This window comes from Oncorhynchus mykiss, chromosome 19 (assembly GCF_013265735.2).
Source record: "Oncorhynchus mykiss isolate Arlee chromosome 19, USDA_OmykA_1.1, whole genome shotgun sequence".
NCBI classification, from domain to species: Eukaryota; Metazoa; Chordata; class Actinopteri; order Salmoniformes; family Salmonidae; genus Oncorhynchus; species Oncorhynchus mykiss.
The window spans coordinates 46,288,799-46,307,753 of NC_048583.1; the positions used below are offsets into that span (position 1 = coordinate 46,288,799).

General features: G+C 43.8%; 1 protein-coding gene across 1 annotated transcript in view; it reads left to right on the plus strand.

Moving 5' to 3' along the window:
• The window catches only part of LOC110498004 (fibronectin type III domain-containing protein 5-like), a 57,026-nt gene that overhangs the window by 29,171 nt on the left and 8,900 nt on the right, over positions 1–18,955 (plus strand). Inside the window, exons 2-3 of the mRNA XM_036953824.1 lie at positions 10,137–10,262; positions 11,841–12,042. Coding sequence (XP_036809719.1) covers positions 10,137–10,262; positions 11,841–12,042 — 328 coding nt within the window. The remainder of the gene's footprint in view (positions 1–10,136; positions 10,263–11,840; positions 12,043–18,955) is intronic.

Consider the following 18,955-nt stretch of genomic DNA (forward strand, 5'->3'; position numbering starts at 1 on the left):
GAACTTAGATTTAAAAAATAGATAAACATACACCTTATGGAACAGCGTGGACTGTGAAGCAACACAAACATAGGCACAGACTAATGCATACAAACACACAATAACATATGCACTATACTCACGTACACATGGTTTTTGTGTTGTATCTATGTGGTAGTTGAGCAGGGGCCTGAGGGCACACAATCTGTTGTGAATGTATTGTAATGTTTTTAAAATTGTATAACTGACTTAATTTAGCTGGATCCCAGGAAGAGTAGCTGCTGCCCTGACAGCATCTAATGGGGATCCATAATAAATACAAATACAAATCTGTCACACTGGTACCGAGACCAGTATTCTTGTCTTCGTGGCACATCTGTTAATTGCGCGAGTGAGGGGGAGTGTGAGTGGGTGAGAGAGTGATAGAGTGAGATGATATTTTGGAGCTCGCCTCTTTGCTGCTCTCTTGGCCGGCGGGTTGGAGAATTCATTTGGTAAAAGTAAATAACTAATTTCTCCTCAAAAGAGGAAAGCCTTGGAGGTATGCTTATCACAACACTCATTTGTGGAGTGGAGCTACTGCATGGAGAGGGAAAAGACAGAGAAAAGACACACTTATGCATACACACACTGGTCTCTATGGTTTTGGGCAAGGGGTTTGAAGCCACACTCTGGTTCACATTCTGAGTTGTACATTTCCACAGTAAACTAGACCATACCATTTTCTATGTTAAACCAGGCCTTAATGAGCTCTTGGTTCGGAGCTGTCTGTGCCACTGTAACTCTGTATGTACTGTAAACCTGGAGTGTGTCTATTTATCCGTACTTCTTCTGCCAATCACAACCAGAGGGATGCATAGTACAAACCATGTTAACAGTATGCAAGTGAGTCATAGCGTGCTGTATTTTAGAGGCTGTGGATTGATCTGGGGGTGATGGAAGGATGCAGAGATTATGAGGGGGTGGGGAAGTGTTAGGGGTTGGTTATTCTATGCCAAGCCTTAACTTTGACGTTCTATTGTCTGAAGTGGAGGAGGCACTGAGCAGCTCCCACTGAAGTGTCAGTCCTCCTGAGCACTCTTTACATTCAGAAGGACTAGGATAATGTCTGCAGTCCACCTGTCAAACTAGGCCCTACTGGAGCACAAACACACCAGCAACATAGATGGAGACAGGTACAGATGAAGAGAGAGAAAGAGAAAGAGGGAGAGTGTTGAGTCAGATAGACAAGGAAAGAGAGAATGGCTGAACGAAAGAGGAGGGAAAGCGAGTATGTATGAGAAAGATGGAGATGAAGAGAAAGAGTGACCAAGAGAACAGGAAACTGTTTTGTTCCCCGGGCCCATGCAGCGGCAATAAGCAGCGGCAATAAGCAGTGGAGATAGAGTGAGATTGAAGAGCTAGATTTAATAAAACAGGTGATAGTGCATTCATAATTGAACATGCCATCATGTTATGGCTCCCAGTCTCTCCCTGCGCGCCTATCGCAGACCTTAATTATTCAACAGCTGCTTTAGATGCCAAATGAGACACATTAACTATATTGTTCCAACTCCGCCTCGGCCTTTCCTGCTGTTTCTTTAACTGCTGTGGGTTTGAAAGTGAGTATGTGACTGCGTGCGGGCAGGCAGGAGTGGGCGCCAAGGTCCGTTCTGGTAAACTACAGATCAGCACAAACCACTGATTTCTCTATCATGGCACACTAACTATGAATGAACAAAGAACACACCTGCCAACTGTTTTTGATAATGCAGGGACGTACTGCACAGTACAGTCAGCCTGAAGAAGAGTAGGAATGACTGGGAAGCACAAAAGGAGAAGTGTTTCCTCTTGCAATCTCAATGACACGTTTGGAGGATATTGAAAAGCCACTTGTGATTCCACCAGGGTGCTCGTTAGCAGTAGGCGAGGACGTGTTAATGAACATGTGCTAATTTATCGCCGCTCATATCCCCAGGAGGGCAGACTATGGCTGAGACAGCAACCCAAGGTTCAGTTCATTTGTCTGTTTACGGTCTCTCCCCACTGGGCACAGATGCCAATTCAACGTCTATTAATTTCATTGAAATGACGTGGAAACAACATTGATTCAACCAGAATGTGCCCATTGGGTCATTGCACACACACATTAGTGAGAAGCACCACCGTATGGGTCCACTTTGATATTCTACTCCCCTTAGCTATTACTGCCAGCATGTCTGTCTGTCTGTGTGATATTTACCAATGAAATGAGAAGGGTGTCATTGATTGCTGCAGTAAGAGCTGTATGAGCACAGAGGCGTGAAAGGATGAAATGCTGCCGGACCACACCAGGGTCTAAGATCAGCAAAGCAACTCAGTCAGACTCAGCCTTGGTTCAACACTCAGAGAGTGCATCTCTCTGGGACAGACGGACAGTACAGAGGGAAGGAAGGTCACAGGGGCAGGTGTGCCCACATCTCTGACTGTATTAATGTGTGGCTTGTGTCACAGCAGTGCAGAGAGACAGACAGACCGACAGACAGAGAGAACGGCTGGTCGGAGCTTTGCAAGAAGGGCCTGGGCAGGTCAGAGAAGTACATTCATTAATGAGAATGAGACTAGGTGGGAGACAGCCAGGGTTTGTGTGTGTGTGCGTGCTTACGTGTGTGTGTGTGTGTTTGTGTGTGCAAGTACTTAAAGGTCTAATGCAGCCATTTTATTTATATATCACATCATTTCTGGCTAACAGTTACAACTAGCTCTCACAGTATCACGTCAGAATCAGAAGTTCATCCATGTTTCTCAAACGTCAAATTTCAAAGTTGTTTTAAACGCCAAATGTAAAAGTGTTTAAGGTTAAGTTTAGGCATTACGTCCGCATTTTTAAGGATAGTGTTACGTTTAGGCATTAACTTTGAATGGTTAAGGTTTGGGATAAGTTTTGGGTTAAGGTTTGGGATAAGGTTTGGGTTAAGGTAAGGGATAAGGTTTGGGCTAAGTTTTGGGTTAAGGGTTGGGTTAAGGTTTGGGTTAAAGTAAAGATTAAGGTTTGGGTTAAGGTAAGGGTTAAGGTTTGGGTTAGAGTTTGGTTAAGGTTTGGGTTAAGGGTTTGGGTTAAGGTAAAGATTAAGGTTTGGGTTAAGGTAAGGGTTAAGGTTTGGGTTAGGGTTTGGGTTAAGGTAAGGGTTAAGGTTTGGGTTAAGGGTTAAGGGTTTGGTTAAGGTTTGGGTTAAGGGTTTGGGTTAAGGGTTTGGTTAACGTTTGGGTTAAGGTTTGGGTTAAGGTTTGGGTTAAGGTAAGGGTTAAGGTTTGGGTTAAGGTTTGGGATAAGGTTTGGGTTAAGGTTTTGGATAAGGTTTGGGTTAAGGTTTGGGTTAAGGGTTGGGTTAAGGGTTGGGTTAAGATTTGGGTTAAGGTAAGGGATAAGGTAAGGGATAAGGTTTGGGATAAGGTTTGGGTTAAGGTTTGGGTTAAGGGTTAAGGTTTGGGTTAAGGGTTGGGTTAAGGTTTGGGTTAAGGTTTGGGTTAAGGTAAGGGATAAGGTTTGGGATAAGGTTTGGGATAAGGTTTGAGTTAAGACATGAGTTAAGTTTTTGGATAAGGTTTGGGATAATGTTTAAGTTAAGATATGAGTTAAGGTTTGGGATAAGATATGAGTTAAGGTTTGGGATAAGGTTTGAGTTAAGATATGAGTTAAGGTAAGGGATAAGGTTTGGGATAAGGTTTGGGTTAAGGTTTGGGATAAGATATGAGTTAAGGTTTGGGATAAGATATGAGTTAAGGTTTGGGATAAGGTTTGGGATAAGGTTTGAGTTAAGATATGAGTTAAGGTTTGGGTTAAGGGTTGGGTTAAGGGTTGAGTTAAGGTATAAATTAAGATATGAGTTAAGGTTTGGGATAAGGTTTGAGTTAAGATATGAGTTAAGGTTTGGGTTAAGGGTTAAGGTTTGGGTTAAGGGTTGGGTTAAGGGTTGAGTTAAGGTATGAGTTAAGGTTTGGGTTAAGGGTTAAGGTTTGGGTTAAGGGTTGGGTTAAGGGTTGAGTTAAGGTATGAGTTAAGGTATGAGTTAATATATGAGTTAAGGTTTGGGATAAGATATGAGTTAAGGTTTGGGATAAGTTTTGGGATAAGGTTTGAGTTAAGATATGAGTTAAGGTTTGGGTTAAGGGTTAAGGTTTGGGTTAAGGGTTGGGTTAAGGGTTGAGTTAAGGTATGAGTTAATGTTTGGGATAAGGTTTGGGATAAGGTTTGAGTTAAGGTATGAGTTAATGTTTGGGATAGGCTTAACAAAAATCTCAAAGCAACTTTCTATCGCTGGATTGGAACTTTGTATTCAGAGGCAGATGCACATGCCCAAACATACAGCTTTGCTCTTCTACATCCCCCTCGCCTTAGAAGTCTGCAGGACTTCAGCCACCCTCGAGCAGTGCTCTGTAATTAAGGGAGATGTTAGTGAGCTGTCACCCACTGAACACAGTCACCCTCATGACACAGCCCAGCGCTCTACACACTACTGCCTGTCACTCTGATGAATCTAACAAAGACTTGCTAGTGTCTGCTCCCTCACAAGCATGCACACACACACACACACACACACACACACACACACACACACACACACACACACACACACACACACACACACACACACACACACATATACAGGAGCTTCATGCACCCATTACTTTAGAGGAGGCAAGAAGTACGTGAGAATGGAGGGGGGGGGGGCTTTTTCCTGCAATATAGCTTTGTTACCAAAGTACCTTATACCACCCACCACTGCGACCTGTATACTCTAGTGGGCTGGCCCTCTCTACATATTCGTCGCCAGTCCCACTGGCTGCAGGTCATCTATAAGTCTATGCTAGGTAAAGCTCCGCCTTATCTCAGCTACACCCATCCGTAGCACGCGTTCCAGCAGGTATATCTCACTGGTCATCCCAAAAGCCAACACCTCATTTGGCTGCCTTTCCTTCCAGTTCTCTGCTGCCAGTGACTGGAACGAATTGCAAAAATTCCTGAAGCTGGAGACTTATATTTCCCTCACCAACTTTAAACATCAGCTATCTGAGCAGCTAACCGATCGCTGCAGCTGTACGTAGTCCATCTGTAAATAGCCCACCCAATCTACCTACCTCATCCCCATACTGTTTTTAATTACTTTTCTGCTCTTTTGCACACCAGTATCTCTACTTGCACATCATCATCTGCTCATTTATCACTCCAGTGTTAATCTGCTAAATTGTAATTACTTCGCTACTATGTCCTATTTATTGCCTACCTCCTCATGCCTTTTGCACACACTGTATATAGACTTTATTTTTTTCTACTATGTTATTTACTTGTTTATTGTGTTATTGGCTTGTTTATTGTTTATTCCATGTTATTACATGTGTAACTCTGTGTTGTTGTTCTTGTCGCGCTGCTTTGCTTTATCTTGGCCAGGTCGCAGTTGTAAATGAGAACTTGTTCTCAACTAGCCTACCTGGTTAAATAAAGGTGTTCTCAACTAGCCTACCTGGTTAAATAAAGGTGTTCTCAACTAGCCTACCTGGTTAAATAAAGGTGTTCTCAACTAGCCTACCTGGTTAAATAAAGGTGAAATATACAGCACTGCTCTTTACCTGTTCAATTGTCATTTTAATCAGGGTGGCATTCTGACTGTTGTAAATCACACATCTCAATATACTACACTAACATGCCTACCCACTTGGCACAGACATCAGTTCAACATCTCATTTTTATGTGAATTTTAATAAAATAAGTTGGGTGGAAAAAAAATGAAATTCCCTTACATTGATGACAAATCCTATCTGTTTTCCACGTTGATTCAACGTCACCACATATACTTTTTTTGTGGGGGGTATTAGAGCCAAATGGAGAAAAATCAGATCAAACTGACTCAGTGACTGGAAGTACTGGACGTGAGGAGGACTCTTTGCATAGAGGATAAATAGTATATGTCGAACTGGGGAAACATTCAGAGGACATTTCTTCTCACTGCATGGGCCGCTCTCTGTCTTTTTATCTGTCTGTCTCAATATCTGCCTGTCTTTCTCTCTCTCTTTCGCTCTCTCTCTGCCTGTCTTTCTGTCTCTCTGTGTCTCTCTCTGCCGGTCTTTCTGTCTCTCTCTCTCTGCCTGTCTTTCTGTCTCTCTGTTTCTGTCTCTCTGTCTCTCTCTCTCTGCCTGTCTTTCTGTCTCTCTGTCTCTCTCTCTCTCTGCCTGTATTTCTGTCTCTCTGTCTCTCTCTGCCTGTCTTTCTGTCTCTCTGTTTCTCTCTCTCTGCCGGTCTTTCTGTATTTCTGTCTCTCTGTCTCTCTCTCCCTGCCTGTCTTTCTGTCTCTCTGTCTCTCTCTCTGCCTGTCTTTCTGTCTCTCTGTTTCTCTCTCTGCCTGTCTCTCTGTCTCTCTCTCTCTGCCTGTCTTTCAGTCTCTCTGTCTCTCTCTCTGCCTGTCTTTCTGTCTCTCTGTTTCTCTCTCTGCCTGTCTTTCTGTCTCTCTGTTTCTCTCTCTGCCTGTCTTTCTGTCTCTCTGTTCCTCACTCTCTGGCTGTCTTTCTGTCTCTCTGTTTCTCTATGTTTCTCTCTCTCTGCCTGTCTTTCTGTCTCTCTGTTTCTCGCTCTCTGCCTTTCTGTCTCTCTGTTTCTCGCTCTCTCTCTGCCTGTCTTTCTGTCTCTCTGTTTCTCTATGTCTCTCTCTCTCTGCCTGTCTTTCTGTCTCTCTGTTTCTCGCTCTCTGCCTGTCTTTCTGTCTCTCTGTTTCTCGCTCTCTCTCTGCCTGTCTTTCTGTCTCTCTGTTTCTCTGTTTCTCTCTCTCTGCCTGTCTTTCTGTCTCTATGTTTCTCTCTCTCTGCCTGTCTTTCTGTCTCTTTGTTTCTCTCTCTCTCTCTCTCTCTCTCTCTCTCTCTCTCTCTCTCTCTCTCTCTCTCTCTCTGCCTGTCTTTCTGTCTTTCTCTCTCTCCTGCTCTGTCATAAGCACTCATTCACTAGTTGGGTTATCATGCACAGAACTGGCAATACACAAAGCAAATGTGTGTGTGCGTGCATGTGTATATGCATACATCCATTGGTGCGAATGCACAAACAACTGATTTGTGTCACAGTCACAGAAATTATTGTATCCCCCTGCTGGCGGCGTTGGGAACTAAACACTGTCTGTCACATTTAGACCGGGGACTTGGTTTAGTGGTGGCTGCTGTGTGTCTTCACTGCCATTCCCTGGAGAGCAGGGGGACCAACCCACATGATGATTAATAAAGAGATAATGAGTGTGATTTGTCACCCAGTTTACGATGCCGCCTGCATGCCAGCCGACCAGCCTGCCCCAGTCGCCCTTCCCTGCAGCTTTTTTAGGAATCCCAAACAAACAAACACAAACTCTAGAGTCAAAAGAAACAGCGACCCAAAACCAACATGTAAAAACATCCACCTGAGCTTTGGTGGTTGGTGTTTGGTGCTCTGCACTAGAACAAGGCGCTTCACACTGCATCCACCTCTCAGCTGTTGTTATTCTTTGTGTCAACAGCAGGCCAAATAACACAAGTGGAGTACGTCCCAAATGGCACCCCATTCCCTTTATAGTGCACTACTTTTGGTAATATTTGATATCTATACATATTATACCTCCTATGTGACTCGTGATAAGACTATGCAATTAATATGTTAACAAAGTCTACTGCAGTTGGCTAAATCAGGGTCACACAGTGTTTCTCAGTGGTCTTAAACAAATCTACTGCAGTTGGCTAAATCAGGGTCACACAGTGTTTCTTAGTGGTCTTAAACAAATCTACTGCAGTTGGCTAAATCAGGGTCACACAGTGTTTCTTAGTGGTCTTAAACAAATCTACTTTGAAACAAAAGTAAACACCTCACACACATGGTTACGGTCTTTAAAAAAAGACACCTGTAGTATGTCAGAAACAGATTTGAAATGTATTAAATTGTTTGTTTGCATCCCATTATTACACTTTATTTACACCACAGAAGAATTAAACATAAAAATAAATAAAAAATTGAGATAGAAACTCCACATTTTTGGCTTTTAATTTGTTTCAATGTTTATTAATAATTAAATTGTAAAAAATATGAATAACATTCCAAGCATGAGGCCACTAGGTAATTTGACTGCAGGAAAGGGCCTCATGAATTATCTGACTCCATAAAGATGATCTAGAAATATGCAAGAGACTATAGTTGAGTTTCAGTAATAGGCCATCAAGAAAGGTCTGAGTATGGAATTACAAATATATTTAAATACAAATAGATTTAATATCATTGTAAAATTAACAGATTCACATACAAGGCAGAGAGATACATGATTACTGTTAAGGTTTTCTTGTGTCGAAGGAGAGGAGGACCAAAATGCAGCGTGGTTATCTCGATACATCTTTAATAAAGAATATAACGAACAATACAAAAACGTAATGTGAAAGGAGAAAAAAAATAAAAAAAATAAAAAATAAAAAAATAAAAAATAAAAAACAGCCCTATCTGGTGCAAACAAACACAGAGACAGGAACAATCACCCACGAAACACTCAAAGAATATGGCTGCCTAAATATGGTTCCCAATCAGAGACAACGATAAACACCTGCCTCTGATTGAGAACCACTCCAGGCAACCATAGACTTACCTAGACTACTCTACTAAACACAACCCCATTAATCTACAAAAACCCCTAGACAAGACAAACACATAAATCACCCATGTCACACCCTGGCCTGACCAAAATAATAAAGAAAACACACAAAATACTAAGACCAGGGCGTGACAATTACAGCACTGCATATAGACATAATATGACATTTGAAATGTCTTTATTCTTTGGGAACTTTTGTGTAATGTTTAATGTACATTTTTTATTGTTTATTTCTCTTTTGTTTATTATCTACTTCACTTGCTTAGGCAATGTAGACATATGTTTCCCATTCCATTGAAATAACATTGAAATTGAATTGAGACAGAGAGAGAGAGAGAGAGAGAGAGAGAGAGAGAGAGAGAGAGAGAGAGAGAGAGAGAGAGAGAGAGAGAGAGAGAGAGAGAGAGAGAGAGAGAGAGAGAGAGAGAGAGAGAGAGAGAGAGAGAGAGAGAGAGAGAGAGAGAGAGAGAGAGAGAGAGAGAGAGAGAGACAGAGAGCACGGTTACATGCACACGATAACCCGATTATTGTGGATAGTCAGATTAATATAATAATTAATTTAAAACTTTTACATGCTTTGCAAGAAGAACGAGTTCCCTAATAATCCTGTTTACACATCTGAAGTCAGGCTACCTGATGGGACTTAAATAAACTCAACAATCAAAACAAACGTTCTACCACGGTGACTTTTTTGAGAAGCCTGCCTGATTCTGTGTTCAAACAGTTTGTATGTAAAAACTGTTTCTAGAGTGCATACTTTCAGTTTTTTCGAACTCACCATTCGCCTATAAGAGGGAGGCTTGTGTTACCGCTGCTGGCACAAATACACCCTGGAATGTTGAATAAAGCTCTTTACATGTCCTAATGATTCTAAAGATTGCTCAGAAAACCAGGTGTAGATATAATCTGTAGGGGCGGCGCAGAATAGATTTTACCATGTCTCTCCTCAGGTAATAGGACACACACACAACAAAAATGAATTACACAGCAACAAATCATTACTTTGAAGTCATGTATCATATAAGCCCTAATGAAACTGCCAAGGTAAGCAGCACGTACAACGTATCATTACACCGAATAACAAAAAGTGATCCAACTCTATACAGTACCCCATTTTGAGTTGAGTGTAATTTAACTGAATATTCAACTGATGCTAAATGTGAACCTATTCAAAATTCTACCCTTAATTGCAAGGCTATTCAAAATCCAACCCCTTAATAGTAGCTCCACTCTAGATTTGATTGCAGTTGTATTTCTTATGTATCATAATTATGCTGAATGGATGTGAATAATGAATCAGGCCACAGCTCTCCCTCGGTAAGTAGTAGTGAACAATTAAACCACCTCAGGAAGGCTGATGGCCAATCTGTAGCCATACTGTCTAGACTAGCCAAGCTCTGAGATTTTCTGAATTGTTTGAAGTACTCTATTGAGGCAGTGTAAATAATACATGTACCCATGACTGTACCCACTCTACCCAGTACCCACTAGACAGTAAGAAAGTCTACTTAATTTGCTTCATGTGTATCTCCTCTCTCTCTTTTTCTCTTCCTCTGTGTGTTTGCAGACAGCTTGTCGGCTCCTGTCAATGTGACCATCAAGGCTCTGAAGGCCAACTCTGCCGTGGTGACATGGGACATCCCCGAGGGGGACCCCGTCATCGGCTTCTCCATCACACAGCAGGTGAGAGAGACAGAGCGCAACATGGAGGAGGATACACTCACACACACACCACACACACAAACACACTCAAACACACACACACTTGCCAACAGGAGATTAATTAGTACCTGTCACCAATCGTTACCCACCATCTCTCCGCTGCGTCCCCGGCCAGCCACTTGTTTTTCAGAACCGTTGTCACAGGACGTTATGTTGTCGGGACGATCCTACCAGAGCGCCTGTCTCCTCGACGACGGCAGTGGATGATGACAGCTATGTAAAGAGGGAAAAACAATATTATTTATCTTGGCACACACAGTCCCTGCACAGCACACATCTTTGCTTTGCACATCTCTGAACACTCACTCTGTAGTTCAGCATAGTAATGCAGATGGACAGGAGTGTGGTCAATCTGACAGTCAGTGTAGATAACTTGGCCAATGAGACAGCAAAGTGTAGGTTAGGATTAGAGCAGGGGGGTCAAGACAGATCCGACCCGCGAGGGAACAAACTCAATATCCTTTAAAATGACTAAAACCAAATTGAAACTGTTTAGAAATAATAATAAAAGTTTCTTGAGTTTGTTCAGCTAGATAATTATCACCGAAATTAAAGCTAGACAATCAGGGAGCATTGAAAATTCCATAAACGATAGATAGAGATAAATATTGCTTGCAAATTTTGATGGCGAGGAAATGTAACCAATTTTGAGTTTGGCCCCCTGGACCTCGTTAAAGACCAAATGCAGCCCCCAGATGATTTCCTGGTCTCAGAAGCCCACATGAGAGCCCTGGTCCCAGAAGCCGAGATTATTTCCTGGTCCCAGAAGCCCAGATGAGAGCTCTGGTCCCAGAAGCCCAGATGATTTCCTGGTCCCAGAAGCCCAGATGATTTCCTGGTCCCAGAAGCCCAGATGATTTCCTGGTTCCAGAAGCCCAGATGATTTCCTGGTCCCAGAAGCCCAGATGATTTCCTGGTCCCAGAAGCCCAGATGATTTCCTGGTCCCAGAAGCCCAGATGATTTCCTGGTCCCAGAAGCCCAGATGATTTCCTGGTCCCAGAAGCCCAGATGATTTCCTGGTCCCGGAAGCCCAGATGATTTCCTGGTCCCAGAAGCCCAGATGAGAGCCCTGGTCCAATCCATCTCCTGACTGCTGCTCCCTCTCTCCACTCCTCCACATACAGCTCCTCTCCACACAGTCTATTTCTGTCTACTATTACTGCACAGTACCTGCATGCTTCTACTACTAAGACTTGTTTTTGTTGTTTCTTGCCATCTTTTCAAAATATAACTCTTATTTTTTTATATACATTTAAAAAATGATTATTAGTTATTTAATGTCCTTGTCTATAACTGTTCTGTACTTTGTGATGTACAGTATTTGTATTATGTGGACCCCAGGAAGAGTAGCTTTTGCATGTGCAGTAGCTAATAGGGATCCTAATAAACTAAACTAAACTAAACTTATTGGGAGTGAGTGGGTGATATCTGTGAGAAGTTCACTACGGTGCAATGTTGTGTGTGAGACTTCTCTTCAACATCAGTGGATATGTGTTACACTGCTCGCTAAACGCCCCTCTGTGATGATGTGCCAACAGAAAAAGGATGTGCGCATGCTACGCTTCATCCAGGAAGTGAACACCACCTCCCGCTCCTGTGCATTATGGGACTTGGCGGAGGAGACCGACTACATTGTGCACGTGCAGTCCATCAGCATGAGTGGGCCCATGAGTCCGCACAGCGAACCCCTGCGCTTCCGCACGCCCAAGGAGGCCGAGACACAGGCCTCCAAGAGTAAAGGTAAACACCTCAACAAGCAAATACACACAGTACCTAAGGTAAAAACTAAGTCTAAAGTACTTCTCCGGGTTCCTGTACCTTATTATAATACACGTACAGTGCCAAAAAAGAACGAGGAAACTCTGTGCACAGCAGTGCCTCAACATACCATGTCTAGAGTACAGCTTGCAGTTGGAATCTTTACAACTCTTGACAGATTCCGTAAAGGCCAATTAAAATCAATAGGGACATAAAGCATGAAATTAAGTTCCACAACAGAATGCTCTTAAACATCAAGCACTCTTACCACAATTCCTGAATACAACACCTTCAGGGTGCTCTTCATGATGCATTGATGTGTCTACCCCAACTGCCCACAGGCCCTGCCCTGTGCTGGCACCCCTTACCTCACCCCCCTCGCCCACTCGCTCCTTCACTCACTACTCACCCCCCTCGCCGCCTCGTTCCTTCACTCACTACTCACCCCCTCGCTACTTCGCTCCTTCACTCACTACTCACCCCCTCACCGCCTCGCTCCTTCACTCACTACTCACCCCCTCGCTGCCTCGCTCCTTCACTCACTACTCACCCCCTCGCTGCCTCGCTCCTTCACTCACTACTCACCCCCTCGCCGCCTCGCTCCTTCACTCACTACTCACCCCCCTCGCCGCCTCCCTCCTTCACTCACTACTCACCCCCCTCGCCGCCTCGCTCCTTCACTCACTACTCACCCCCTCGCTGCCTCGCTCCTTCACTCACTACTCACCCCCCTCGCTCCTTCACTCACTACTCACCCCCCTCGCCGCCTTGCTCCTTCACTCACTACTCACCCCCCTCGCCGCCTCCCTCCTTCACTCACTACTCACCCCCCTCGCCGCCTCGCTCCTTCACTCACTACTCACACCCCTCGCTCCTTCACTCACTACTCACCACCCTCGCTGCCTCGCTCCTTCACTCACTACTCCCCCCCCCCTCGCTGCCTCACTCCTTCACACTCTCCTCCTCGCTCTTTCACTCACTACTCACCCCCTCGCCACCTTGCTCCTTCACTCACTGCTCACCCCCCTCGCTCCTTCACTCACTACTCACCCCCCTCGCTGCCTTGCTCCTTCACTCACTCCTCACTCACACTCACAGGAAGCAGAGGCAAGGACAGCAAGGGGCCTGTGATTCTGGGAACACTTCTGTCACGGGCATAGGCTGTTTGCACACACGGCCGTAGGCGCGCACACATAAACACACACGCGCACACACACACTAACACACATACACTTCTCGCATGTAACTTAGTAGAGACATTCTCATGATTATCAGCTAGGAGAAACTAGCAGAAAATGCTACCAACAGCTCCATCACATTGATGTCCAGTCCCCAGGGGCCCCAACCTTCCCAGAGCTACATCCATATAGGTGGATGAGAGGAGACGAGACCCTGTGCAGTGAAAGTGGTGGTAGTGTATGAGCGATGGCTGGGCTGAGATGAGATGGATCTGGCTGAGGCTGATTTGTGCGTGCCTCTGAGAAGTGTTTGTTTCCCTGTGTAAAGCCAGGCAGACACCTTGAAAAATGACTGTAGTCACACACACACACACACACACACACACACACACACACACACACACACACACACACACACACAGTTGCTTTGTTGTAATAGTTTGTTGCCGTAGTTGCAATAGCAATGTTCAGTAGTGTTGGCAGCGCAATGGTACTATTACCATTAGTAGAAGCAGGAGTCAAAGTTTATGATGATTTGTATATTCATACGCTACATATACAAACGTATATGGACACCCCTTCAAATTATTGGAATCGGCTATTTCAGCCACACCTGTTGCTGACAGGTAAAATCGAGCACACAGCCATGCAATCTCCATAGACAAACATTGGCAGTAGAATGGCCTTTCTGAAGAGGTCAGTGACTTTCAACGTGGCAATGTCATAGGATGCCACCTTTCCAACAAGTCCGTTAGTAAATTTTCTGACGTGCTAGCTCTAAACCCGGTCAACTTTGAGTGCTGTTACTGTGAAGTGGAAACTTCTAGGAGCAACAACGGCTCAGCTGCAAAGTGGTAGGCCACACAAGCAAATAGAACAGGACCGCCAAGTGCTGTCCTCTGTTGCAACACTCACTACGGAGTTCCAAACAGCCTCTGGAAGCAACATTAGCACAATAACTGTTCATCAGGAGCTTCATGAAATGGGTTTCCATGGCCGAACAGCCGCACACAAGCCTAAGATCACCATACGCAATGCCAAGCGTTGGCTGGAGTGGTGTAAATCTCGTACCCATTGGACTAGCAAGCAGTGGAAACGCGTACTCTGGAGTGATGAATCACGCTTTACCATCTGGCAGTCCGACGGACGAATCTGGGTTTGGCGGATGTCAGGGGAACACTACATGCCCCAATGTGTGCCAAATGTAAAGTTTGGTGGAAGAGGAATAAAGGCCTGGGGCTGTTTTTAATGATTCGGGCTAGACCCCTTAGTTCCAGTGAAAGGAAATCTTAATGCTACAGCATACAATGACATTCTAGACGATTCTGTACTTCCAACTTTGTGGCAACAGTTTGGGGAAGGTTCTTTCCTGTTTCAGCAAGACAACGTTGACAATGCATGACAATGCTGTTCACAAAGCGAGGTGGTTTGTCGAGATCGGTGTGGAAGAACTTGACTGGTCTGTACAGAGCCCTGACCTCAACTCCATTGAACACCTTTGGAATTAATTGGAACGCCGACTGCAAGCCAGGCCTAATAGCCCAACATCAGTGCTGACTTCACTAATGATCTTGTGACTGAAGGGAAGCAATGTTCTAACACCTGGTGGAAAGTCTTTCCGGAAGACTGGAGACTGTTGTAGCAGCAAAGGAGGGACCAACTCCATATTAATGCCCATGATTTTGGAATGAGATGTTCGATGAGCAGGTGTCCATAGACGTTTGGTCATGTAGCGTATATTTATGTGTTGTGAAATCCAATGAGGCCATTTAGAATAGACATCCCACTCAAGGGCACAACATCCCACTCAAGGGCACCACTCTGGGACTCAACAGCCTTCTGGTTCAGCTCAGACATCCATTTCCCAGAACACTGCACCATATCACACAAACACAGAGAGATCTATGTACAAACAATCACACTTTACCATCCCACACAAATACATACACACACTTTTTTATACATACCGGTAAACACTGACTGCACCATTTAACAGACACTGCAGTAAACACTGCAATGAACATCACACACATCCATCCATTTCCCCAAGCACTACACCATCGCACATACCAACCAAGTTCGCCTACACATTGCATCCCAAAAGCACACAGTCATCATACTAAGGGAGAGATGACCTGTGCTAAATGTACCGTCCTCTCAAATGACTCTCTCGGTTTGCTTGTATTGCATAACCTCTCTGGCAGTCTCATATACACAGTGACATGTATTTATGGATCTCAAGGGAAGCCACCAAAAAAAGTGTCAAGGGAAGCCAGTTTGGATTTGGCTTCCCTCCAATCATATCACATTGAGAGTAATTGACAGAAAAACTTTAATAGTTGCATCTCATTGTGTGGTTGTCCGGTGGCTAGCTAGCTAAAATTGGTCCTTTCCTAAATTAGCCATGGATGGAGATAGGGATTTGGACTTGTGGTTTTACTTAATTCTCCATAGTGGCCAATAATTAGAACTGTGATTCTGATCAAACCATAAATTCATACATTGTTCCCCTGGCCTGAGCGGATGGAAGTTCAGTATGTAGCTAGATGTAGAAGGCTAATGTTAACTAGATAACGTTGCCCATGAAAGGAAGTTAGGCTAGCGAGCAATAATTTTCGCCAGGTAGCCTAGGACAGTGGTTCCCAAACTTTTTATAGTCCCGTACCCCTTCAAACACTAAACCTCCAGGTGCGTACCCCCTCTAGCACCAGGTTCAGCACAATCTCAAATGTTGTTTTCTGCCATCATTGTAAGCCTGCCACACAGACAATGTACGATACATTTATTAAACATAAGAATGAGTTTTTGTCACAACCCGGCTCGTGGGACGTGACAAAGAGCTCTTATAGGACCAGGGCACAAGAAATAACATAATAATAATCTTTACTTAACCATCTTACATATAAAACCTTATTTGTTCATCAAAAATTGGGAATAACTCATCACAGGTTAATGAGGAGGGTGCACGACTGAGTCTGGTGCACATTAAATAGTACCCGCAAAACACCAGTCTCAACTTCAACATTGAAAAGGAGACTCGGGGATGCTGGACTTATAGGCAGAGTTGCAAAGAAAAAGCCATATCTCAGACTGGCTAATAAAAATAAAATATTAAGATGGGCAAAAGAACACAGACACTGTAAAGAGGAACTCTGCCTGGAAGGCCAGCATCCCGGAGTCGCCTCTTCACTGTTGACATTGAGAGGTGTTTTGCGGGTACTATTTAATGAAACTGCAAGTTGAGGCCTTGTGAGGCGTCTGTTTCTCAAACTAGACACTCTAATGTACTTGTCCTCTTGCTCAGTTGTGCACCGGGGCCTCCCACTCCTCTTTCTATCCTGGTTAGAGCCAGTTTGCGCGGTTCTGTGAAGGGAGTAGCACACAGCGTTGTACGAGATCTTCAGTTTCTTGGCAATTTCTCGCATGGAATAGCCTTCATTTCTCAGAACAAGAATAGACTTACGAGTTTCAGAAGAAAGTGCTTTGTTTCTAGCCATTTTGAGCCTGTAATCGAACCCACAAATGCTGATGCTCCAGATACTCAACTAGTCTAAAGAAGAACAGTTTTATTGCTTCTTTAATCCGCACAACAATTTTCAGCTGTGCTAACGTAATTGCAAAAGGGTTTTCTAATAATCAATCAGCCTTTCAAAATGAAAAACTTGGATTAGCTAACACAACGTGCCATTGGAATATAGGGGTGATGGTTGCTAATAATGGGCCTCTGTATGTCTATGTAGATATTCCATAAAAAATAAACCGTTTCCAGCTACAATAGTAATTTACAACATTAACAATGTGTACACTATATTCTGATCATTTTGATGTTTTTTTAATATACAAAAAAAGTGCTTGTCTTTCAAAAACAAGGAAATGTCTAAGTGACCCCAAACTTTTGAATGGTTCTGAAGCAATTCCAGCGTTGCTTTGCTGTGTGCTTGGGATCATTGTCCTGTTGGAACGTAAATCTTCTCCCCAGTCTAAGTTCGGTTGCACTCTGAAGCAGGTTCTCTTCAAGGATTTGCCTGTAATTGGCTCCATTCATTGTCCCCTCTATCCTTACCAGTCCCTGTCTCTGAAAAGCATCCCCATAGCATGAAGCTGCCACCACCATGCTTCACGGGAAAGGATGGCGTTATATGGGTGATGAGCTGTGCCAGGTTTTCTCCAGACATAGCGCTTTGCATTCAGGCCAAAATGTTCAAATTTGTCTCATCAGAACACATCATAGTTAGCCTCATGCTCTCTTTCACGTGCCTTATTGCAAACTCCAGGCGTGTTGTCGTGCCTTTTTCTCAGGAGTGGCTTCCGTCTAGCCCTTCCCCCATAAAGCTCCGATTGATGAAGTGCTCTAGAGACTGTTTTCCTTCTGGCAGGATCTCCCATCTCAGCCAAGGAACATTGTAGTTCTATCAGAGTGGTCATTGGGTTCTTGGTCACATGCCTGACCAAGGTCCTTCTTGGCGGGGTTGCTCAATTTGGTTGGACCGCCAGCTCTAGGCAGAGCCTGTATAGTTCCATATTAGTTCAATTTCCCAATGATGGAGACCGCTGTGCTATTGGAAACTTTCAACACTCTGGACATTGTTTTATACCCTTTCCCAGATATGCAGTACCAGTCAAAAGTTTAGACACTCCTACTCATTCAAGGGTTCATCTTTATTTTTACTATTTTCTACATTGTAGAATAATAGGGAAGATATCAAAACTATGAAATAACACATATGGAATCATGTAGTAACCAAAAATGTGTTCAACAAATCAAAATATATTTTATATTTGAGATTCTTCAATGTAGCCACCCTTTGCCTTGATGACAGCTTTGCACACTCTTGGCATTCTCTCAACCAGCTTCATGAACTAGTCACCTGGAATGCATTTCAAGTAACAAGTGTGTCTTGTTAAAAGTTAATTTGTAGAGTTTATTTCCTTCTTTAATGCATTTGAGCCAATCAGTTGTGTTGTGACAAGGTAGGGGTGGTATACAGAAGATAGCCCTATTTGGTAAAAGACCAAGCCCATAATATGGCAAGAACAGCTCAAATAAGCAAAGAGAAATGACAGTCCATCATTACTTTAAGACATGAAGGTCGGTCAATCTGGAAAATTTGAATAACAAAGTTTCTTCAAGTGCAGTCACAAAAACCATCAAGCGCTATGATGAAACTGGCTCTCATGAGGACCGCCACAGGAAAGGAAGACCCAGAGTTACCTCTGCTGCAGAGGATAAGTTCATTAGAGTTACCAGCCTCAGAAACTGCAGCCCAAATTAATGCTTCACAGAGTTCAAGTAACAGATACATGTCAACATCAACTGTTCAGAGGAGACTGCATGAATCAGGCCTTCATGGCCAAATTGCTGCAAAGAAGCCACTACTAAAGGACACCAGAAAAGACTTGCTTGAGCCAAAAAACACGAGCAATGGACATTAGACTGGTGGAATTTTAGATTTTTGGTTCCAACCACCAGGTCTTTGTGAGACGCAGAGTAGGTGAACGGATTATCTCCGCATGTGCGGTTTCCAACGTGAATCATGGAGGAGGAGGCGTGATGGTGTGGGGGTGCTTTGCTGGTGACACTATCAGTGATTTATTTAGAATTCAAGGCACACTTAACTAGCATGGCTACCACAACATTCTGCAGCGATACGCCATCCCATCTGGTTTGCGCTTAGTGGGACTATCATTTGTTTTTCAGCAGAACAATGACCCAAAAC